General features: G+C 40.2%; 1 protein-coding gene across 11 annotated transcripts in view; it reads right to left on the minus strand.

The window, feature by feature from the left end:
• Positions 1–26,273, minus strand: part of LOC127568539 (transcriptional-regulating factor 1-like) — a 202,234-nt gene that overhangs the window by 61,861 nt on the left and 114,100 nt on the right. For 5 of the 11 annotated variants that reach the window (XM_052012408.1, XM_052012415.1, XM_052012404.1 and 2 more), the window contains 5 exons: positions 23,486–23,589; positions 13,090–13,208; positions 8,809–10,524; positions 4,202–4,248; positions 2,520–2,664 (listed from right to left, as the gene is read on the minus strand). In XM_052012408.1, coding sequence (XP_051868368.1) covers positions 2,520–2,664; positions 4,202–4,248; positions 8,809–10,218 — 1,602 coding nt within the window. In that variant the 5' untranslated portion in view covers positions 10,219–10,524; positions 13,090–13,208; positions 23,486–23,589. The remainder of the gene's footprint in view (positions 1–2,519; positions 2,665–4,201; positions 4,249–8,808; positions 10,525–13,089; positions 13,209–23,485; positions 23,590–26,273) is intronic. The other 6 variants (XM_052012409.1, XM_052012410.1, XM_052012412.1 and 3 more) reach the window with 3 other exon arrangements.

Here is a 26,273-nt window from a genome sequence, read left to right on the forward strand (position 1 = left end):
GCATGTTGCTTCCAGCTATTGAAACAATAGGCATGTTAAATGACACTGTGCTATACTCGACTGTGCTGCAATGGCAGTTTCTTCAATATCTGATTTATTCTACAAATTGCCTTATTGCAAACAATTACACTGAAAAGGTTGATGGGAAACAATGATGAACCCACTTGTAGAGGTAATAATTCAGACAATATAATCAAGAACTAACCCCCTTGTTCCATTCCAATTGGGAAGTATGAACTTAATTTTTTGTAGGAGTGGGTGAACATATGAAACTCTCTCATTTGAATTATCTGGCAACCGACAGCTGTGAAGTCACAGAGATGTAGTGATATTATATCTCAGGGCACAGGCAATGCCAGCAAGGTCACACTTACTACTGACGTGTAGTTTCTGTTAGCGGTGTTGATGTAGGCAAAGCTGCCACCAAGCCACTCTCATACACTCGGGAACAGAAAATAAGACTACACCGATGCGATGTCCAGTCCAGAAAATAATCGGGATATTACTCTGAAATAAGATTGCTCTATTTCCAAACAGGGGTACATTCGCATCATTAATGCAAGACAATAAAGTGCTCCAGATTATTGGAGTTTTCAGAAAGTCAATATTTTAATGGATGCATATATTGAAACCAAAAGTTTCAGCCAGAATAGAAATGGTGGAGTAACTTCCTATGAATTGTGCCTGTAGTGTATGCTGCTGCAAGTAACCGGGATCTTATGTAATGATCCTCCATTTACACTTTTCTATGAAGAAATAATCCATCTTTTATTGAGAAACTTTGTTGTAGCTTGAGTCACCAGTTTAGTATACTGTTGTGTCGTGACTTCTCTTTGAGTAAACAGACTGCTGGAAAATACAATCTGTCTGGGGCAACATCATTACGAAATTCAATGAAACCACTAATCTCTTTGCCTGATAGTGTTGTCAATAGCTGGTCAATGTCTTAATAGATAATATATTACTAAGGCCACATCTGGCAATGGCACAATGCAAAGGTTTTGTCTAGAGTCTTAACGTTATACTGGAGAATAATGCTAAATATCCCCTACCTAATCTCATGTCAGATTCATCCATGTATGGGTATTCAAAAGCATGCTTGCAGTGTCAATATAAAAAAAAGTGGCAAAAATGATTAGCAATTATTATTGCACAGATCTCCCATCACTGTATATACTTGGGGTCTTTTGAATCATAGAGTGAACAGTCCCTTTGACCCAATTCTTCCATGCCAACCAATTTGCCCACCTGAGCTAGTCCCATCTGCCTGCATTTGGCCCTTATGCCTCTAAACCTGTCCTGTTCACGTACCTGTCCAAATGTCTTTTAAATGTTGTAACTGTATCCGCGTCTACCGCTTCCCCTAGCAGCTTGTTCCATGAACCCACCACCTATATGTGAAAAAGTCGCCCCCTCAGGACCCCTTCAAATCTTTCACCTCTCACCTCAAATCTATGCCCTCTAGTTTTAGACTCCCCTACCCTGGGGAAAAGGACTCTATAATTCAACAGTGCGTGCAGTCCAAATACTTTACAAAACAAAGAAATATTCTCTTGCATAAACTAACCATAATTAGGAAGACCTCGAGCTAGATTTTATTCATAGAATTGAGTTAAACCTCCGTCCGAAGACTGGTGAAATAAAGAAACACTTAAAAATTGTGATATTTCTTATTGTTGAAATTGTAAAAATTTAAATTCTGGTCGTAATCCTTTACCTAATCTTGAAGTTTTTTTAAAATAATGCAACCTGTATGATTTTTCATGGAGAGTTCATTGTCCTAATTTTGTGTGGATACAACTGACTTGAATTGTACAGAGTAAACTTATTTCCTGGTTGAGTTTTCATTTGGTGCCTCTTTAGCAAATCCACTCCCTTCTTTTACGATCTCTTTATGACTAACTTCAGTCCCTTTGGTAATAATTCCCACAGTCAGAGGTAATGCAGCTTTCAAGTCCAAGCTCAGTGTACCGTCAGAAAGTTCTGTGCAGACAGAATTTCCCAGACTCACAAGAGACCTGTAGCTGTACCTCCAAGGCATTAGAAATTTATGAGCCAATGCTTAGAAATGAACATGATTGAGAATATATCAGGTTTAGTCTTTGATCAAGTCTGACTGAGCAAGCCTTATCATGCAATAAGTGGGGCACATTGCCTAACTATTGTAATTTGGTTAGATTTAGTAGTCTTGTCTACTTTCCAGTGACTTTTGCACTTGTGCATTGACATCTGCTGAGAACAGGATCAGATTCGGCAATAATTCATTTGATTCTCGGATCGCAGTATACAAATCAATGTTACTAACTTCAATCTAAACAGATCCAAGAGAAAAAGTTTAAAATAGACTAGCATTTGAATTTATTATAATCTGCTCATTTTACAGCTGGTTCTACACAGTGATACTTAGTCCTAATTTATACATTAGCAGAGCAAACAGGAAGCAATGATTTGCACATATAAACAATCAAAGTATTTGGATATACTTTCCTTATACACGAAATAGCAGTATGCTTACTGACCTGTTTAGGAGATGTCCTTTGACCACCATGAGACCTCATATGGCCATTCAAGGCAGGTAGGCTCTTGAATTCCTTGTGGCATATCGTACATATCAGCCTGCTTTTAACATCTATCCTTTCTTGGAAAGGAACTCTGCTTTGGCCACTGTTCAAAGATATAAAGCAGCATCTATGAACAACATTACCTGGCCACTTCTAAAGAGTTAAATTCATATATTAAATTGTCACAGAGCATTGCTAAAATTGAACAGATTATAATACTGAAGAAGCATGCTTACGATTAATCACATGCACAATAAAAATGTCTAATTTCTTAGTGGAATCATAACTCATTTTTAATAGGGGCTGCTTCTATTGTATTGGAAACCTACGATAACAAAAATCATTTACATAGCATCCTTTAATGTACTAGAACCTGCTTTCACAGGAACATCACTGAACAAAAAACTTATTGACAACGTACACAAGGAGATATCAGGACGGAAGTCCAAATGGGAAAGAAAAAGTTTTCTCTCTTTCCCAGTTCTGACAATGATCTGAAATGTCAGCTTTTTCTCTTTTCACAGTTGCTGCCCCTGACTTGCTGAATGTTTCCAGCATTTTCTGTTTTTATTTCAGATTTTCAGCATCTGCAGTTTCTTTTATTTTCATTCAGGCGATCAAATTCAGGCGGTCAAAGAGCAGAAGCTTTAAGAAACATTTTGAAGAGGAAAGAGAGATAGAGACAAAGAAATTTCCTTTCCTCTGAGCTGAGGGCAGTGTGAGCTGAAGACACAGCCACTAATTAAATGCTGTGATGAGCAAAACAGACAGCAGTTACAAAGGGTTGATAGAGTTTGGGTTAACATATCAACTGCCTTGCCAGCCCCATCAAATTCTGATTTATACGCTTAATTAAGTCAGGCTTCTATCAACTTGGTATCGAGTTTGTTTTTAATAGATTACTTTTTCCGTTGAATATTAAATAGTGTATATTATTTACTTTTCAATCTTTGAAATAAAGCAGCCAGCTGACACCAAGTATGAAACAAAAATGTAAATGCTTCCAATCTGAAAGTGACATGAACTGACATCCCAAATATTTAAGTCACAAAGCTTTCTCCCTCTGTGAGAAGTTCCCACACTGGTCAAATTCCCAACTTCTGCACTCTGTTGAAAGTGCACTCTCTGCAGCATAATTTAGAATATTAATCTACTTCTGTGCATTAAAACTACACCTGGTTTAAAAAATGTGGAAAGAACAAACTACAACAAGGGTCCCAAATGCAGTTCGTCTACCTCCACAGCACCTGTCAAATTCTTACAATTTCCTAATAGCTTTATAATTAACTGCACTTCAATATAATCAAAAAATGAGAACTAAAAATTAAGACTAAGGTCACTGATGCTGCAAGAGGCTATTGAACAATGCAAGATATGTCTGGAATAAGGTGGTGCTGGGATGTGCTCTAGTTCAGAAGAATAGAAATAAATGAGGTTGCCTTCGTTTTATGAAACACAACAATTTCTCCACTTTCTTCAACTTTATCCAAGAATGTGCAGAATTATTTTTTTTTACTGCTTTTTTTTTATTTAGGCATTGCTGATGTTGTTAAATTGGAAGGACTTTGTATGAGGCATTGAATATTGTGCCAGTAAAATGGCTTCCTAGATTGCTACATAATGGAATAAAATGACAGTACCTGTGTTCAATGGTCAAGTCTCCTTGCTTCATGTCGGTCAGAGAAATCTGTAAAATGAATAGCACATCTTTCCAGTATATTTTTTCAGCATATCATTTCCTAAACAATAAAATATCCTCATGATAAATAATTTAGCAAAGTTAAATGCATTTATTTTACAAAAAAAGGAGAAAAATAGCTCTCCTTTATGTTGAACTTCTGCAGGTAGTTGATATTATTCTTCATATCACAATTTATTCTGAGGTCTGTCTGTCTGTCTTTCTCTCCCCCACTCCCACTGTAAGGAAGGTGGTGTGGTTGAAGGCCTTCTGGAAGTCCAAATACATAACATCAACTGGTTCAGCCTTATCTACTCTGCACGTTACTACCTCAAAAAGTGCCAACAGATACATCAAACATGATTTCTCTTTCATAAATCCATATGCTCATCTGGCTCTCCTCTGGTTATGATCCCTTCTTCAACAAAAGTAGGAGCCCTGGCAAGTTGGCTAGATAAGGCATGAGTGTTAACAGGTCTACTGTGGGAAGTGCAAAGTCACTGTATATTGGATAATGAAATAACAATACCCAAATACAATTCATCCAGTCATCACAGGCTAGAATACACCAACTAACATGATCTGCTCAGTAGTCAAGAACAAATCCTTTGAAGAACCCCTGTGCAGCAAATTTAATTCTGCACATATTCTACACAACTCTTTTGTTTAACATTACATCAAAATGCTTTTACTTCCATCGTCAACACCATAGTATGGTAATAATTATACTTTATAAAAGTCTAAGTTTCCAATGCTTTTTTGACAGGGAAAAGTAAACAAGTGATAACTTCATAAGAACTGCTTAGTAATAAAAGGAATAATACAAATCAAACTTCATAATTCGAGTAATTCTGTAAAACAGGAAGAAATGTAAAGGATATACCAATTAATTAGGTAAAAAGGTTCCAATCTTGATTGACAAGGAGTTAACAGTGAATTTTTTGTACAAAGTGGTTTCCAAACTGGTACAAAAGAAAACAGATCCAATGAGGAAACCCCACACTACCATTTGTTGCTATTAAATGGGCTATTAGAAGTGATTATACCAAAGGCCAAAGAAATATGAGTTGAAGTAAGACGATTTAAAAAAAAACAAGTAGAACCATACACTCAAGGCCCTGGAAATGTGGCTGTACAGACCATGGTGGTTGGTCAACAGAAGATGGTGCATTGCTTTCCATTTGCTGAAGGGCACAAGAAGTAGAGGTGAAGTTAAGAATTCTCAAGGAATTAAAACAGAACTATTTCAAAAACACCGAGAGTTTGTGATGCGATAAACAAAGGCTTTGGGTGTAAAGTATCCATGTTTTCTTTTATTTTGTTCTCAGGATGCGGCTAACAATGCAAAGACCACATTTGCGATGAACAAAAGAACATCGTGAGATGATGTACGACTCAGATATCACTAGTTCCAGACCATTGCTGTAATTTTCCTTTGAGGTGGTACAGAACAAGTATAGTGCATCCATTAGATGATACAAACTGCAACCAAAGAACACTTGGAGACGCAAGAGACTGCAGATACTGGAATCTGGAGCAAAGTGCTGCCTGACTCAGAGTTCCACCAGCAGTTTTGTTTTTTTTAAAACCACAGAACACTTGCTGTGGAGAAGCAGATTTGGAATTTGGTGGCAGGCACACTAATAAAGGAGACACCTCCGTCGTGGTCTGTGTTGAGGTCCTGGAAATTTTACAGTTGAATGAACCCAGGTAAGGATATTCCTAGCTTGAGGACTGTAGACTGTAAAAAGGTTAACCTGTGCTCCAAATGGAAGTTGCCTGGTTTGGCTGAGAAAAGGAAGTACAAGTGGAAATAGTGAAGTTCCATGCATAATCCTTCATTCTTCATTGGATACAGAAATTGAGTAAGAAGAGTAGATGGATGCAAAAAGCATCCTATCTGGATGCATCACGGCTTGGTCTTGGTATGGCAGCTGCTCTAACCGTGACCGCCAAGAAATTGCAGAGTTATGCTGAGCTGTGTGCACATCACTGAAAGCAACCTTCCCACCATGGACTTTGTCTAAACTTTTCGCTGCCATGGTAAAACAGCCAGCATAATCAAAGATCCCACCCACCCTGGGCATTCTCTCTTCTCCCCTCTCCCATCGGGCAGAAGATACAAAAGTCTGAAAGCACGTACCACCAGGCTCAAGGACAGCTTCTACCCAACATCATAAGACCATTGAATGGTATCCTAGTACGATAAGATAGACTGTTGACCTCACAATCTGCCTTGTTATGACTTTGTACCTTATTGTCTACCTGCACTGCACTTTCTCTGTTGTTGTTATATTTTATTCTGTATTCTATTACTGTCTTACCTTGTACTACCTCAATGCAGTGTGTAATGAATATCTGTACGAACAGAGGGAGAGAGAAGCTACATAGCCTCTAGCCCAACATTGGAGCCAAGGAACGTTTTGGAAATCATGACTTTGGAGCAACTTAACTGTTATTTTGAATGCAATACAGCAAAAAAGGATATTTTAAAACAATTTAACTGTTCTCAAATGAAATAAAATAAAGTTGACAATGACAGTTCGTTTAGTTCCTAGTTAAAAGGGTGATGAGAATAAACTTGTTTAGAAAATTAAAGAGGGAATGGCACATTTGTGCGCAAAACTGAAAACAGAGGTTAGATGTAATCTGCTGCTTTTTCCGCCTCCCCCCCTCCCCTCCCCCTCCCGCCCCCGAGGTTAGAAGAAAATATACAATGTCCCCTAGCTCAGTATCAAGAACAATGTCCTTTTTGATACAAACTAATAGCCTAGACTTGGATGAAGGGAACATGGTTTCAGTTTGTAGATGACACAAATTTCAGAGAAGTCATAAACCATGAAAGGAATAGTAACAGGAAGCCAGAGAAGATGGCAGCTGAAGAGAATGCACAGAATTGTGAAGTAATGTATTCTGGGAGGAAGGAGACAGTGCATTGTAGTTAAACACATCTTTACTGCCCGACAACAAGCTGTATAGGGTAAATACTGAAAAACTGCAGGATGTCTGTGCATCTTCACAGACCAACATCTTCAAGCTGCTCAATGCAGCTTTCTGTTTCCAAAAGCCATGCTGCAGACGCTAAGAGGATCTAGCAGATTTGCATTCAGCACTGAAAACACCAAAGATGTCAAATATCTGGTTGAATGATTAAAACTGTGAAGAGACCAGGATAAATTAATAAAGCTGTTGAAAAGCACGATCGATCCTTGCTTCATAATTAGGGGCATGGAATACTAGGCTAGATAAGGTTATACAAAATCTTTGTAAATAAGGTTCATGTTTCAGTTATAACACTGTGTCTTTGGTCCCCTATACTGAATGGTCCCCTGATGACACAGGCATCTCTGAGAGGCACTGGATAAAATGTGCAATCTGGCTTTAATGAAATATTAGTCAAATTTGTACACGAGAAGAATGAACTTGAAAAATATTGCAAGTCATGTGGGGGAAAGCAGCTAATGCAATAGAGATGCCAAGTTTGTTTTACAATGACAGGAAACTACGTGGCGATAAGACTGAAATTATTCAAAAAATTTGGATGAACAGCTTGAGTCAAAAACATGCAGTTAGATTCCAAACGTGCAAAAGAACAATTATGTGACTATTTGGAAATGTGATGTAATTTGAGCTAGAAAATCAGAAAGCATATTGATAAGTCAAGCAAGTATGAGTCAATTCATGAACACAGCTCAGAGATGAATGAATTTCCACCTGGAATACTGGAACACAATCCGGGTTTTCAAAATACAAGAGTAATTGATACTGCAGCTTCAAAGCAGATTAGTTTGGACTATCTGTGCAACAGACAGTGTGATTAAGAAACCCAGATTTGCTTCATTTTCTCCCTGCTTTTAAAGCAGTTGATAGTATGAGATGTTTTAACTATGATAATAAGACATTCAGTTTGAACTAAAACTGAGAATTGAAATGAAAAACAAATATAGAGATAGGCCAATATACTGCCAAGTTATAGTGCTGGAAGCTTAAACTGCCATGGAAAGGAAACAAGTGAAGGCTAAGCAATAAAGATAAGGATTAGAAGAATATTCTGTAATGCAAGTCAATTTACTTCCCACGTCTGGTAATTAAAGTAAAAAGGGAATGGGGGAAGGAAATCATTTTCAATCTTTCATCAGAAGACAAAATTGAACAGAGTCTGTGATTTGGATGTTTGTACACAAGTTGTGTAAGGCATGAGCTCAAATAGTTATTCTTTACTGCTGCCTGCTTTCTTAAATCCATAATCATTACTGCCTTACCAAGTGCTTGGGAACCTCTTAAAATTTAACATGATGCTATTTCAGTATTTGCAGATAGATGAGAAGGTATAATCTTGTATTTTATATATATTCCTTTGTAGTCCATAAGTGAAGTTTGCCAACAGATTAAAATAATTTTTTTTTGTTTTAAATTATACAGAACATTTAAAATTATAATTATCCTTTCAATGAACAGACTGCTAAAGAACAAATTGCTACACATTTGCAGGACAACTGAAAGATAATAAATATTTTTTTTTCAAACTTTTAGTTCAAAATTTAAATTCAAAGCTATCTGGAATTTTACCTGAGACCACGTATGATTATGAGATTGCTGTTGAGATACCTTGACAGGTGCGTGAGGAATATTAGGTGGTGCTATAAGATGTCTTTGGGGTACCATAGGAGCCCCAGGATGGCTCATCTTACTTAGTTCTTTCCGTGTCGCCTCGTCTGTGACCACTGAGGAAGAGGTGCTTGTATGGAGGCCAAGAGACGTCTGAATCCGACTATCAACGTGGAGTTGTTTCTGTTGCATAGTTTCTTCTGGTTGCTGATGCAACTGATTTTGCTGGTACATGTGCCGATAGTGTGGCTGATCTTGATAGAAATATTGAGAGGGTGCAGCCATCTGAATGTGTTGAGAAGGGTGGGATTGTTCTTGGGAGTACTGTGGCTGCTGAATGGACTTGTGGTTTTGGTCTCTATGATAAGGTGGCGGAGGTTGCATCTGCTGCTGCACCGGTTGCTGTAACTGGCACAAGATCTGCTGCGGCTGATAGAACTGCATCGAGTGCATGTGACGCTGCTGCTGCTGCTGCATGTCCGGCACTGACACATGCTGCTGGGACTGCTGCTGATGAACGAAATATTGTTGCTGCGGCAGCTGCTGAATTGGTTGAGGCAGCACCTGCTGAGCCTGCAGCTGCTGGACATGCGACTGTGTGTGCTGTAGCATTGGCTGTGGTTGCGACTGCATTTGGGCCAATTGCTGGAACTCAAAGTACATCTGTTGCTGCTGCTGCTGATGGATTGCTTGCAAATGTTGCTTCGACTGTGCAATCGGAAAGCCGTGATGCATTTGCTGCGTTGGAGCATGCTGAAATCTCTGCATTGAATGGATAGCAGCCTGTTGCTCAGCTGGAGTTTTCTGTGACAAAAGTTGCCGGAGAGCGCTGTCCCGAACACTCTCGGTTGTCGCAGCCTGGCTCGGCAGGCTTGAGGCAACGCTGTTAGCCTGTTGCATCCTGAGGTTACGATTTGTAAAAACCTGGGTGAAGGAGTCCAACTTGTGCAATACGTCACTAGTCAATTTCTGCGATGACGTGTCATTTGCCGGAGAAGAAAATGAGTAGGAGTATCCATCAGGAGCATCGGCCTGAGCAGAAGAGGTCCACATCATGGAAGGATTACTAAGGTCATTCTGCATTTGAATGTGATTGCCAGCACTGGAATGAGGCCAATTACTTGGCCTTCGTGGTTCTATCATAAGGCTCTTGGTAACTGCTGGCATGGTCCCTGCGACTGCAGCTTCCCTTGAATCTGAAGGAAAATGAGGTGAAGCTGGAGAAGACTGAGATGTGTCCATGCCTGTAGATCCATAGCTATGATTCATATTTCCACTCAGCGGGCTGGATTGTGGCTGTTGCGAATAGTACCTATTTTCTGTACTGTTCACTGTGTGATTCGACTTAAAGGGGGGTTGGTCTCCCATCATTTGTTCTTAAGGCAATTCAATGGTTAAACCACAAATGGATTGCCAAATTTCTTGCAAGATAATGAAAACAAGACAAAAAAAATAAAGGCTTGGAATCCTCAAGTTCCCTGAGAAATATATATATATATATATTTAAAAAAGATACATGGATTTCAAACTGTTAATACAATATTCCTCTCATTTCACGTCTGCAATTCTGAGTCTCGTCATCAAGTCAAGTAGAACCTGGATTGATGCATCACATCTTGATTAAATTGTCTGTGGCACATCGCAAAGTCATCCATTGAAAGCAAAACTTCAACATACCTGCAAAGGAAGTAAAAAGAAGTCAGTGGCAAAATGACACTTTTTTGTTAAATACTCAACAGTTTCTTCCCTTCCACTATCAGATTTCTAAATGATCCATGAACACTACCTCATTACAGTATTCCCTTTTTTTTGCACTAATCATTTATTTTTGTAATTTATACAGTTTTATGTCTTTGTACTGTACTGCTGCCACAAAACAACAAATTTCACATCATATGTCAGTGACAATAAATCTGATTCTGATTCAGAAATATTTTGGTACTCATTAAGGTGAAGGCCATTTGGGCTGGAAGGTAAACTTATTTTACATATAGACAAGACACAAGGTAAAGCTTCCTTTAATCCATCAGTATAAAATGTATTTGCTGTAGGTTTGTAAGATAAGTTATTATGTAGCAGTGAGAAATATTTCCAAAACTTGCCACACAATAATGAGCAACACCGTAATTCATGTCAGTTTTTTTTGCTGTTGATCCAAAAAATGTCCAAAAAAGTTCACTTCATATAGGGAGGGCCTCTGCAATGTGCTCAAGGCTGATGGGAGCATTGGGGGGCAGGGGTGTGGGAGAGGACGGAGGGGAGAACACTTGCATCTCTTCAATCTGAGCTAAATTTAAACCTGGGTCTTAGAGATGAAGGCTGGTGCCTTACCAATTCAACCACATTCCCTGGCAACACATTAATTTAAAAAAATCTGACATGCCAATAGTTTGTGTTATTAGAGGCAGAGAATTGAACGTTTTTGATAGCATCATTAATTTCTGAAGCACTTGAATGCTTATTCAATTAACCATACATTTGAAGTAATTTTTCCTGCTGCCCAGAGGAAGATTGGGCTGATTGTGTGGCAGAAATGATGGAGAGGCCATCAGCACTCACCATAATCATGGAGTCCAATGTACGGCATTTGATACATGCACACACACAACTAAACACAAAGGAAGTTGTGGTTAAATTGCCTTGCTCATGCAGCAGCTGATACCTGACTGAGATATCAGGGTCTAGAACTGCCTTGGCACTGGGAAAGGTGCATTAAGTGTGTAGTACACACTGGGTCAACAAACATCAGCTGATACTCTTCTGTAGCAACATTCAATTGCAAATGAGGCCGTAAGTAATGCATGTAAGAGCAGCCTTGCATGTTTATTGCCCTCAGCAAGTGGAGGAAACAGGCAGATCTCTGGTCTTCGATGAGGCTAAGGGGGGCTGATTGCAAGAAAGAAGTGCAGAGCTTGGGGCGGGGAGATTACAATCTGTCCTAAAAATAATTACTCTTAATCACATCTTTATTTTCCGCAGTTTATTTAGCATTTCGTACATAATTTTTTATTGAATTAACTATTCAAAAGAATTCTGGCTTACACTCTGCAAGTCTGCAATAAGGATACTTCACTCTGATTGGTTAAGAAGATACACAGTTGTTTGTCCTGTTCATACCAGTCCCACCACACCTTCCAGTGCAAAAACCCAAAGAAACTTTGTTTAAGAGCAATGAATGACTAATTTCATTATTCTTCTGTTGAGCTCAAACGAAGCCACAGTTATTAGCTGCCTGTTACTGAAGCATGGTGCTGTAACTGAGAGACATAACGTCAAATCATGGAAGACACAGCATTTTGTTGTGACATCACTTTAACATATTCTAGATTAAGTCCTTTTCCCAGGCAACAACCAATATCAAACATTTTCTCCTGCAAGTTCAAATTCAGCAAAGATATTCATGTTAGTGCAGACGACAAAACAGACTTAAGGAGGGTTTGAAATCTGCTGTGTTGCAGCTAGTAAAACTGTTTTCATTATTTGCTGATACCTCCTGCTTCAGGGTAATTCATGTACCAAACTCCCCTGAAAAAATTAATGGCCACAATGCAGCATTCAATATTTTCACTGACAACAGCTGTAACTTAGTTGGCTGCACTTATAGTTCCGAATCAAAAGGTTCCAGGTTCATGCAGCACTCCAGAGACTTGGGCATTAGAATCTAGACTGATCATCAAACGAGGTATTGAGGCAACAGCATGCCTTTGGATGAGGTACCTTCTGGATGAGATGTTAAATAGCAGCCCTGACTGTCTCTCGGGTGGATCAGATGATCCTATGATGCTAATCCGAAGAACAAGGGAAGTTTGTTCAATGTCCTGGAGAACATTAATCCCATAATCAACTCTTCTAAAACTCATCAGGTCAGAGTTGCTGTTTCTGACAGATTATTGCGTGCAAATGGCTACTGCATTTTCTATAATACAGTTGTGATGGCACTTCAACATGTACTTCATTGGCTATGAAGCACTTTGGAACATTCTGAAAAAGGTATAAATTGTTCGATATGTGTACAAATATGTACCAACTTCTTCAATGTATTGAAGAACTCTTGGTATGTTTGTATAACTGATGAGTATCCTATTTGTTCAATTGAAAACAGAGTCAAACAGAAAACTGCATCATACAGGATCCTTTTCTCCTTGATCAGAGAGGCTTTTTCATAGAAGGTGAGGCAGCACATTATTTTAATTAGAAATCTTGTAGAATACATTGTTCAATGGTATCAAGCAAATTACTTACTAACTGGAGTGCCTTTCATGCTCACTCTGCCAGCAAAAATTATGAAAAATAGATGGATGCCCTCTAGTAACGCGAGGATGTTGCTTGGCATTTAGTTCACATTGAAGAGCTAACATTGCCTGCAATAAAATTAAAGGAGATTATTTAAATTGGTAGGCTATTGAGCCAGAGACACATAAATCCCAGATCACAAAATGGACAAAGGCTATCCCAGCAGTCAATGAAGGGGCAAAAACTACAAATAACATACAGATCATTTTAATATCAAGTGCATTTTCTCAAAACACTGAACATTTAAATAATTAGCTCACGAGCAATAACAAGAAAAGAAAGTGTGATTAAAATTAACTTTATACCTCACTACACTTAGTTTTGGATACAATTCCTTGCAATTCACATGCATATATTTGTGGATCATCTTCCCAAATTAAAATATATACGGGTCCTCCCCAGGTGACAAACGTTCGACTAATACACATTCAAACAAGCACTTGGGAGACCAGGCATTATACATGTTCATTTCCGTCTTGTGAACAGTTCGGGTTACTGTCATATCCAGGGCACTGCAAACTTCTCTTGCTGCTTCAGCATAAATTAACCCTTTAATATGTAAGAGCTATATCTAGACTCATATCATTGTACAATTTATCCAAATCACGTGACAGACCCCCGAGTTCAAGATCTGCAACAGACAAGGTGACAGTACAAATCTCTCCCAATTTTACTAAATGTGTGCATTTACATACATACAGAAAATGACAAAGAAAGGAACTCATTTCTTAAATTTAAGTTTCTAGTTTCACCGAGGGGAAACAAACTGATAACAACAAGCTTTATTTGCAAGTTATAGAACAAAGAATAGTACAGCCCTTTGACCCACGATGTTGTGCCAACCTGTATAAACCTACTCCACAATCAATCTCACCCTTCCCTCCCACACAGCCCATAACCCTCCATTTTTCTTACATCCACGTGTCTATTCAAGAATATCTTAAATGCTCCTATTGTATCATCCTCCACTACTGGTAATGGGTTCCAGGCACCCACCACTCTCTGAGTAAAAAACCTACCTCTGACATCTCCCCTAGACTTTCCTCATCTCACCTTAAACGGTAGCCATCGCCTCCCTGGGGAAAAGGTGCTGGCTGTCCATTCTATCTATGCTTCTCATAACCTCATACACCTCTATCAAGTCGCCTTTCATCCTCCGTCACTCCAAAGAGAAAAGCCCCAGCTTGCTCAACCTTTCCACATGAGACGTGTTCTCTAATCTAGGAAGCATCCTGGTAACTCTCCTCTGCACCCTCTCTAAAGCTTCTGCATTCTTCCGATGGGGTGACCAGAACTGAACAGAATACTTTGTGATATCCAACCAGAGTTTTATAAGCTGCAACATTACCTCGTGGCTCTTGAACTCAATCCCTCAACTAATGAAGACCAGCACACCATATTCCTTCTTAACCATCCTATCAATTTCCATGGCAACTTTGAGGGATCTATGGACTTAAACCCCAAGATCCCTCTATTCCTCCACACTGCTCAGAATCCTGCCATTAACCTTGTACTCCACCTTCAAGTTCGATCTTCCAAAGTGTATCACTTTACACTTTTCCAGATTGAACGCCATATGCCACTTCTTTGCCCAACTCTGCATCCTGTCTATATCCCATTGTAACCTACGACAACCTTCTACACTCTCCACAACACCTCCAATCTTCGTGTTATCTGCAAATTTACTAATCCACCCCTCCACTTCCTCATCCAAGTCATTTATAAAAATCACGAAGAGCAGGGGTCCCAGAACAGATCCCTGCAGAACACCGCTAGTCACCGACCTCCAGGCAGAATACTCTCCATCTACTACCACCCTCTGCCTTCCGTGGGCAAGCCAATTCCGAATCCACGAAGCCAAGTCTCCAATGGATCCCATGCCTCATGACTTTCTGGATGAGCCTACCATGGGGAACCTTCGCAAGTACCTTACTAAAATCCACATACACCATATCCACCGCTCTGCCATCAATTTCTTTAGTCACTTCCTCAAAAAATTTAATTAGGCTCGTGAGACACGACCTGCCCCTCACAAAGCCATGTTGACTATCCCTAATAAGACTGTGCTTCTCTGAATCTCATAAATCCAGTCCCTACGAATCCTTTCCAATAGTTTGCCCACCATTGACATAAGACTCACTGGTCTATAGTTCCCAGGATTATCCCCATTATCTTATCTGAACAACGGAACAACATTTACCATCCTGCAGTCCTCTGGTACCACTCCTGTGGCCAGGGAGGACTCAAAGATCATCTTCAATGCCCCAGCAATCTCCTCCCTCACTTCCTGTCGTAACCTGGGGTATATCCCGACCAGCCTCGGGGACTTATCTATCCTGATGTATTTTTTTTAGAAGCTCAAACGCCGTTTCTTAACCTCAACATGTTCCAGTACATTAGCCTGTTCTACGCTGAGCTCACATTTGTCAAAGTCACTGTCCCTGGTGCAAAATGAAGCAAAGTATTCATTAAGGACCTTCCCTACCTCCGGGCACGTTTCCCATTCCTGAGCGGTCCTACCTTCACTCTCGTCATCCTCCTGTTCTTTACATATGTGTAGAACGTCTTGGGGTTTTCCTTAATCCTACTCGCCAAGGCCTTCTCATGTCCTCTTCTAGCTCTCCTAAGTCCCTTCTTAAGCTCTTTCCTGGCTACCTTATAACACTCAAGAGCCCTGTCTGATTTTTGCTTCCTAAACCTTAAGTATACTTCCTTCTTCCTCTTGACTAAATGTTCCACCTCTCGTCAGCCATGATTCCTTCACCCTACCATCCTTTCCTTGTCGCAGTGGGATAAACCTATCCAGAACCCCATGCAAGTGTTCCCTAAACAATCAACGTTTCCCTGAGGACATGTGTTCCCAATTTACACTCCTAAGTTCCTGCCTGATACCACCATAATTAGCCCTCCCCCGATTAAAAACTGTCCCAAATCATCTGCTCCTATCCTTGTCCATGACTATGCTAAAGGCCAGGAAGTTATGGCCATTATCTCCAAAATGTTCGTCCACTGAGAGGTCTGTCACCTGACCAGTTCTTTGCCTAGTACTAGATCCAGAATGGCCTCTCCTCTAGTTGACCTGTCCACATACTATGTCAGGAATCCTTTCTGAACACACCTAACAAATTCTGACCCGTCTAAACATTTTGCAGTAAGGAGGTGCCAATCAATATTAGGGAAGTTGAAGTCACCCATGATAACAACCCTGTTATTTTTGCACCTTTCCAAAATATGCCTACTTATCTGCTTCTCAGTCCTGATGGCTATTGGGGGGGGGGGGGGGGGTCTGTAGAATACTCCCAATAGAGTGATTGCTCCCTTCCCGTTTCTGACTTCCACCCTCACTGACTCAGTAGACAATCCCTCTACGACGTCCTCCCTTTCTTCAGCTGTGATACTATCCCTGACTAGCAATGCCACTGCCCCCCCACCCCTTTTACCTCCTTCCCTATCCCTTTTGAAACATCTAAATCCCAGAACTTCAAGCAGTCAATCCTGCCCTTGCAACAGCCAAGTCCCTGTAATGGCCTAAAGTTATGCACAATAAACAAGTCATTAAATTAAAACTCAGCAGTTATGATTGAGGAAATTCTTGCAATATTAGGGGACTTGAAAAAACAATTTGGAACATAAAAATTAAGGAAAGAGATTTTCCAATTCTACTTTGTAAGAAGACTCAAAATAAAAGACATGCTCTTCATCAGCAGAACCTATTCAACCACAGACAAACCTTGGATGGGCTCCCAAATCCCTGACTAAGCTGCCAAAGAAACACTCAGCATCATTACATATTGAGGTTGTGTCCGTCACTGGTTAAATGTTTCTCCTTCCACAAATGCTGCCTGATCTGCTTATCGTTTCAGATTTCCTAACTTTGTAATTCTCTTGCATCAGTTGTGGCTCCGTTAGTAGATCCTTCTGGCTTTATCTGAGGGCAAAGACTGTAGTGCAAGGGTTTACACTGACATACAGTGAGGCACCAAGGGACAGCTGCTTTGTCAGAGATGCTTCTTTTGGGATCAGGCATCAATCCAAGAAAACATCTGCTCTTTTATGCAATTGTGAAAGATCTCAAGGGACTATTTTGAAGAGCCTGAAGGACCTTGACAGGGTGGATGTGGAGCAGATGCCTCTTCTTGCGAGAAAACTTAGAACTGGGCATCACCATTTAAAAATAAGGGGTCACTCACTCAAGACAGAGATAAGGCAAAATTTTTCTGAGGTTCAGAGTATTTGGAACTCTTCCTCAAAGGGTGGTGGAAGCAGAGTCTTTGAAATAACTTCAAAGCAAAATTAGATGATGAGAAAGGAAGTGAAAGGTTATTGCAGGTCAGGGTGAATAGGATTTCAATCAGATCAGCCATGATCTTGCTGAATGGTAGAGCAGGCTCGAGTCACGAGATGGCCGAACTCCTGTTCCTTACTCACATGTTCCCAATTCATCCCCGGTGCCCCAGGAACAAGCATTCCTTAACTAATGTTCCTGGAAGCAGATTTCTGCTCACTGTCACCCTGCTCTTTATGGGAGCTTGCTGTGTACAAATTGTCTGCCATTTTTCCCATATATTTTTCATGTAATGACAATTCCTTGCGGTGTCTGTGGGCAAATGACAAATGGCAAGCTTGATCCGGGATTTGGTCAATCTGCAGGAACACGGTGGTGTGGTGGTTAGTGCAACACTATTACAGCATAACGCCATTACAGTGCCAGCGATACTGGTTCAATTCCGGCCAGTGTCTGTAAGGAGTTTATGCGTTCTCCCCACGTCTGCGTGGGTTTCCTCCGGGTGCTCTGGTTTCCTCCCACATTCCAAAGACGCATGGGTTAGGAAGTTGTGGGCATGCTATGTTGGCGCCAGAAGCATGGCGACACTGGGGGCTGCCCCCAGAGCGCTCGATGCAATAGATGCATTTCACTGTGTGTTTTGATGTACGTGTGACTAATAAAGATTTCTTAATATATTTCCCAATGGGATGGGGGGGTGGGGTGGGGGGGGAGAGGGGTGGGGCCTGGCAGGAAATTCCAAAATGGGCCACAACCACACTGAGGAGGCTTTATGAATGCGAATGTGAAAAACCCTGTTTATTTTTCCCAAAAGGCATAATGGAATATAAGAGATAGAAGTTGTAAGAGGCCCTTTAACCCTTCGTCACTCTGTAAGATCATGGCTGCTCTTTTGCCTCAGTGCCAGTTCCTTGCACCAGCCACATATCATTCAATTCCTTTAGAATCATACAGCACCAAAATAAGTCCTTCAGCCCACTGAGTCCACGCCTAACATTGAGCACTAATTTGTAGTAATCCCATTTTTATTCTCCCCACAATTCCCATCAACTCCCCCCCAACATTCCATCACTCACCTACACACTAGGGGCAATTTACACAGGACAATTCATCTATCAACATGTGTCCTTTGGATGTGGAAGGAAACTGGGACACCCGGAGGAAATGCATGAAGCTACAGGGAAAGACTAGACTGCACACAGACAGCACCAGAGGTCAGGATTGAACATGGGTTGCTGCAGCTGTGAATTGGTGGTTCTACTAGCTGCTAAAAAAAACAAATCAATCTCAATATTGAATGTGGAGACACAAGAGACTGCAGGTGCTGGAATATGAAGCAATAAACAATCTGCTAGAGGAACTAAGTGGGCTGAGCAGCATGTGCGGAGAGAAAGGAATCGTCACCGTTTCGGGTCAAAACCCTGCATCAGGACCGAGAGTGGAGAGGGGAGATACCCTGTCCAAAGACTCTACTTACCATCCACACATTTCACCTACCCCACCTGGAATTGGTTCCATCTGCCTTTCACACCTCCCCAAATGGTTCCCTTTATCACATTCCTTACTTAACAGATCCCAGCACTTTGTGTTTCGGCTCATCTCCCTCGAGCAGCCATTTCTCCATTTCCCTGCGCCCCCACCCCACCCACAACCACCTTGCTCCAACTTCCTCTATTTTATGTCTGTCTCCATCTATCATCCACATGTCACTTCTCCCAACTCCACCCCTTCCCCACCTGGCTCAATCTGCTCACCATCCTTCACTACCCCCAACCCCCCACCCAGGGTCCACCAATCACCGTTGGGACCTGTCTCTCCACTCCCACTCTCCTCTTTACACTGGTCATCTCCCCTCTCTGGTCTTAGTCCTGATGCTGAAATGTCAACAACTGCTTTCTCCCAGAGATGCTGCTTGACCTGCTGAGTTCCTCCAGTGGATTGTTTGTTGCTCAGCTTTGAATATTCTCAGCATCCACTGTTTTCACAGGAAAAACCCGAGCATAAAAATGGATAAATCCCCCTGAGCTGATGACCTACATTCTCGGGTTTGGTCGTGGAGATGGTGGATGCTGAACACATATTTTGAATGCAGAACCTCAAACATCCTGCAGCAGTGCAGAGAGACAATGCTGGAGGCAGATAAAGATCAGAACTAATTTACATGAGTTAATGCACAGACTGCCAACCGTGCACAGCATAATCCATCCAGCAAGAAATAATATGAGATCCAGGAAAGGGAAACACAAAGAGAAAATGAAAACATATCAAGAGCCTACATTTGCATTGCTACTTTCATGATCTTGGTAGCCCAAGAATGACATTGATTAATTAGCTTTGTTTAAGCATAGTCAGTAATAATGTTCAAAGAAGCATCCACAGGAAGCCTCTATAATCAACGACGTGATAAATTCAAGTAATTGAAAACATCTGGAATTTAAGAAAACGCTAGACTCAGTAATGATAACCATCAAATCACTAGACTGTTGTAAAAATCTGGGTTCACTAACGTCCTTCAGGGAAATAAATCTGCCGAGTCTGACCTGTATGTAACTCTAGACCCACCAATGTGGGCAAGTCTTGATTGCTTCTTTAGCTTTGGAGCAATTGGGGATGGACAATGATGCCTTAGTATCTTATATACACACCTCCTTCTGTGATATTCATCTATGATGACAATTTATACAGACTTGGTCTCCTCCTTTAAAACTTGTATCCCAGTGATAGTTAAATATTAAAGTAATATCCTTGTTTAGCAATGGTATGGTTGTACTAAAAACTTCCACTCACAGGCATCAACCTTGAAGGGAGATTGATTCAATGCTTCCACCTTCTTCTTCACAGCTCCTCCCATCCCTTCCTCTTTCTCTCATTTCATCTTCTCATTTTCCCCCCACATCTTTTCCATCTCTTACCCATCCAAATAGCTATCCCACATTCCTAAACGCGGTCAAGTAAGGAATGAAATAAATCCTATCATGGAGAGCCTTGAAAAAAAGAGCTCAACATGTTGTAATACAAAACACCTTGGATTAAGTCTACAAAAAATGCACATTTTTTATACAACTGCAAAATTGTTGTGCCACACACAAAAATGGATTTGTGGCAAATGGTAACCAAGATAAAATGCTTCACCTTAACATCAAGTTCAAATTGACACCATACAATGAAATAAGGATGAAGTCGCCTTAAGCAAGAAGCATACCTGCCAGTTATTACATACGGAGAACATACTGTGTGTTTTGGGCATGGATTCCTCTACAGAATTGTAAAGAGATGATCCTGAAGATATATACCACAGCATAAATTTGTTTGTTCACTCCACAAATAACAACTAGTCTGCAAAGTGCTCCCAGCAAATATTATGGTTACAGATTTTCAACGCTTACTGCTTAAATTGCTTGAATCAAGGCACAAGCTGAGACCCAACTTTTTCTAAAGGTTTCTTTGTTCCTGAAACACGAATTTGTGCTTGCATTTCTGGTTTTCAGAGCTATTCAAGAAATAAAGTGCTTCAAGACTCGAGGTTCATTATCATGCAAAAATTGTATGTCACCAATGGCACTTCTGATCTTTTTTAAATCTACCAACAATTTAATTATTTGTTTCAATTCTGATTGACTTTGAATGTTTCTGAGTATCAGGGTCATTCAGCAGCACAGACCTTTCCGACCGTCAAAGGTTTCCTCAGAAGTTTCATGGTTAGGGCTTGTTCTAGCTTGCCCAAGTGACCCAACCATGTTGCCCAAGGCTGGGATCTCTTCAGTTGGGACCAGGGTGTTCCTAGGCAGTACGTTCTTCTTCAGGGACATGCATAGGTTAGTAAGAATCATTTAAATTAAGATTTTGAAGTGACATGTTCAAGTTCCAAACTGAAGTGGCTGCACAAATATTTCCATTGGAACTCACTGTATGAAGTCAAAAAATCCAGACCACTGTTTCCAAACTTTGAAGGCGGCAAAAGGACAGAATTTCTGAGGGAGATAAGGAGCAGGACTTTTAAACTCCTGAGAAAGTACCATGGAACGTGAAAAGATGAACAGTTGGGGACAACCAGCAGACGACACAGTGCATCTGATGTTCAGAAGAATGGAGGAATTCCAAGAAGCACTAACTACAAAAATCACTGATAGCAAGGGATAAGAAAAATTTTGCCTAATAGTAAATCAAGATAAAGAGCAAGGCTAGGAGGCAAAAGGTGGTAAAAATAAAAACTGTAAAAATCAAAATAGCAATTTAAAAGGACAGAATACAAATTATTTTGTAAAATACTTTATACAAGTATCAAAGGCTACAGAAAATCCTGTGAGCAGTTTCTCTGGATGTGCCTGTCCTTTCCTCATTGTATTCCCACTGGAAGATTGAACACCTTAAAAATGTTGCCTTTTTTGATAGGGGAATGAGCCCATCCTTTAGGTGAGAATTTGGAGATTGTCCTCTTGGCAACTTACTAAATGAAGCATTTGACAGGAAGAGAAAGGAGAAGCAATAATGAACTAAACTGCACAATCTTAAAGAGGGCACGGGGCAGACAAGCCTGGGGTTTCGAATAAACAATTTTTGAAAATGCTAATGCAATCATAAAGCTGTTAAAGGGCATCTGGGATGCTTGGCTAGTGGCATGCAGTACAAAAACAGGAAATATATGCTAAATCCTTAAGTCACTGGTCAAGTCTCCACCTCAATGTATGGGTCTGGTAACACTAAAGAAAATTTCTTATCTTTCCTGCACCTTAACTGTATAATTCTGCACTCCCTTACCCTGCTCAACAAATATTTGTGCCACTCATGTTACAAGGAAGATGATGCACTCTTGGAGTATGTGTAGAGGAGATCACCCAGGAGAGGAGACTTCAATTATATGGAGAGGACAGATGTTGAGATTCACTCTCTCCAGTGTGTGTGAGAGAGAGAGACAAAGAGAGAGAGAGAGAAACAGAGAGAGGGAGAGAGAGAGAGAAACAGAGAGAGGGAGAGAGAGAGAGAAACAGAGAGAGGGAGAGAGAGAGAGAAACAGAGAGAGGGAGAGAGAGAGAGAAACAGAGAGAGGAAGAGAGAGAGAGAAACAGAGAGAGGGAGAGAGAGAGAAACAGAGAGAGGGAGAGAGAGAAAGAAACAGAGGGAGGGAGAGAGAGAAAGAAACAGAGGGAGGGAGAGAGAGAAAGAAACAGAGGGAGGGAGAGAGAGAAAGAAACAGAGGGAGGGAGAGAGAGAGAAACAGAGGGAGAGAGAGAGAAACAGAGATACCAGCCTGCTAGTTTCTATCAATGAATGAAAAACAGTAACTGTGTCTGTCACTACAATCCACGTATGGATTTTTGGAGTAATCCAGTGGAGTCCACTCTGTCGTTAACCTGTAGAAGGAAACAGGTATTTGTGTGGACAGCCACGATTCGAATGCTTTTCGGGGTGGCAGATGCTTCGGGAGAAAGTGTTGGAGTAGTCACTGCTGAGTAGACACTGAGGTGTCGTTTGGGTTCCAAAGTGGAACATTTGGATTTCATACTTACTCTCTATATTCTCTCTACGTTTTGCCTTCAGTCAACGATGGCTTTTGAAGAAGTCTTTGCTCACGTTTCACCTTATGGCTTGCTGAACTGAACTTTGAGAACTATTCCTGGACTTGGAGTTTGGGAATTTGCCACACACACACTTCGAGTTTAGTTTTTGGGGTTAATGTTTAAGATTTAACATTTTTACTTCTAACATTCTAACATTTTTACTTTTATTTTTCTTATTATAAGTAGTTATTAATAAAATAGTTTTTAACACATATACATGACCTGGGGTGTTTCTTTTGATGCTGGTTCGTAACATTACCAATATCCTCACAGCCCAAAGGCGGCAAGAACAGTGGGACTACATGGTGTTAACAGAAACATTCATCCTGCATCACTAGTCTGTGGTTTGTGGGCCAAGAAGCACATTAATAAATCACAATTTGGCTCGTAACCTGTTATGGTGAACCATCACCGCCCAGTTGCTTGTCCGTTTTTAAACCTCATTCACGCACTCAAAAAATTTATCTACATCTTGCTGAATCCCAGCATGTGGTTCACCTACCCATGAGACTGAATGCACTATCAAGGACACCACTGTGGTTTGACCGTAAAATCACACCTTTCATTCAGAAGTATCTGTTACCTCTTGAGCAGAGATGCTTTACACTGAAAAGAAACACAAAAGTGAAATTTGAAATATTAACTGCTTTTTAATAAGGCTAGTTTTGTTCTTAATACATGAACACAGCATTTCTAATTTGAGATTTTCCCAAATAAAATATTATTTCTACACAATGCAGAGACTAGACACGAATTGCTTTTTTCAAACTAGTAGTCACTGCATTGGGTTTCTACTTACATTATTTTTATTTATCCAATATTTAGAATATGCAAGTAACATATTCAATATATCAACCTCAGGCAAGTTCTCTGATCAAGACAAGTTAGCAATAAGAATATTTGCAAAACCCAGAATTAAAGGAAGATAGAATCATTATTTACAATTGTTATTATGTCAATTTTATTTTAAAAGATGTGTTCACTGTCTATTTCCTGGGCAAATGCAATGCCACAAGTGATAAGGAGCAATGGAAACTGGAGAGGTTTGTAATTTAATCAAATTGGCCTCAGAACACAAAGAAAAAGCAACTATAAGATAGTTAGCAATACACAAAAAGTGCCGGAGGAACTCAGCAGGTCAGGCAGCATCCATGGAGGGATAAAAAGTTGACATTTCAGGTGGAGATCTTTCATCAGGACTAAATAGTTAGATGCTCCACCTTCAGTTCCCCGCATGTGCAGGTTATTAAAACACATGACAAGGCTCATTTCCCAGCTAAAAACTTACAAAAAATGTTTGTCCCAAGAGCTACATCTTTAACTTTGAAGGAAAAGCGGATAAATCAAGCATTCTTAATATAGCCAAGGTAGGTTTGAATATAAAACAGATTGTCACTTTATATTTTTTTTTAAAAAGCACACTATGGTTTGTAGCTTTCAGCCTAATTCTTGCTTTAGTAAGAAAGCCATAGAATTGTCTTAGCACAGGAGGCAGCCTTTCAGTCCATTGATGAAGGGTCTCGACCTGAAATGTCAACTACCCATTTCCCTCCACAGATACTGCCCGACCTACTGAGTTCTTCCAGCATTTTGTGTGTTGCTCCAGATTCCAGCATCTGCGGTCTTTTGTGTGTTCAGTCCACTGTGTCTGTGCCAGCTTTTTGTAGAGCAATCCAGGCAGCTCCATTCCCCTGCTATGGAATGACAACTCCTTCAATATAGGCCAATGATTACCACAATTCAACATTCAGCTTCTGGCCCACTAATTCAGCTTTCTTTGCACAGAAGGCATCTTTTAAAGAAAAATCTGTAGAGACCAAAGATTTTGCGACAGAATTGGATTTTTTTTTTACAAAGATAATTAACAGCAGAAAAGAAGAAAGAAAGGGGAAGGGCTAATGGAAGGATGAAGGGCTAAAATATGGAGAGGAGATGGGAAGCAAAGTCAAACAAGACTGATTAGGAAAGGATAGGGAGACTATTAAGTCAGTGAGGAAGACATTCTCCATCCAACCTCAATTCCAAATATTGATGACTTCTGTCACAACCAAATCACTCACAAACTGAGAGGAGCAACAAAAAGAGCTATGAGAGAAAAAAGGTAGAGGCTTGAAAATCATAATTTCCTCAAAACCAACAACTTGCTCTTAAAGCAATAGTTCAAACAGACCAAATCTGTAATTGCAGCTAAATGTTACTACATTCTGCAGACTTCTCCACTTCTAGCCCTCATTTGGATATCGCAAGACAATTTAACTCAAAGTACCCCTTCCAATTCAACATGTGCAGTACCAGCTCATCCACTTTGACAGGTAATGAAACCTGTCAAAAAATAAATCAGCAGAGTAAAAGACTATGGAAAAGAGGAAAACAGAGAGAATTGACCTGCAAACCTAAGACTTGATTTCTTGTATCAACATCATACAAGTCAGAAAGATTTCAATGAGCACTATATATAGTGGGCCAATTTTACAGCAAAAGCTTCACAATAGTTTGTATTTTTTTTGAGAGGCTTTGTCCAACATGAAAAGACATGGCGAGTTTAAAAACTGGCTGATGTTAGTAAAACTTTCACTAAAGACGCAGTAGTGACAGTCTGCAGTAAGCACAAGTTGCTGTGTCCTGGGCTCAGACAGTAAGAATATCTATTTGAGAGAGATGACAGAGGTTCCCACAGCAGTGAAACTGGACTCCACTTATAGCTATCACCTTCAGGAAAGAGTGAGAAATGGGAGGAAGCTGGAAACGGAAACTGTTACTGCAAGCTCAAATGGAAGAATAATCAAAGCATAATTATGTACACAAAGCAAGGTTTTTATTTGGACATTTGAAAGTATACAATTCCACATAAAAGGCAGAAAATACAAAAGTTAGAAACATTTCTGGAAACATGAAAGCAAAAGTTTAAAGAATTATGAGAACCAATGTTTCAACTTGCTTTATAAAACAGGTGAGAAAGTATTTATTAATAAAGATGCAATGCATACTAAACTTTAACTTTATTGTTGCCTGTTTCTAAAGGAATCCTATGGAAGGAGGCACAAAGTAATCACCATTTTCACCAACAGTATGTCAGAACTCAAAATTATATTTTGCACATGAAGAGCTGAGATTTTATTAACCAGAAGACAGATGAACTTCACTTCTCTTATGGCTACCTTTACTGATACTAACATGTTCTTGATGCACTTTAAAAATAGGTTAACTTCCACCGAAGCTCCCAAGAGTGTTTTTTGAACCTCAGTGGCCGTGATATTTAAACCAAGGCCCACAATATCTACACACATGGC

Source organism: Pristis pectinata, chromosome 3, assembly GCF_009764475.1.
Source record: "Pristis pectinata isolate sPriPec2 chromosome 3, sPriPec2.1.pri, whole genome shotgun sequence".
NCBI classification, from domain to species: domain Eukaryota; kingdom Metazoa; phylum Chordata; class Chondrichthyes; order Rhinopristiformes; family Pristidae; genus Pristis; species Pristis pectinata.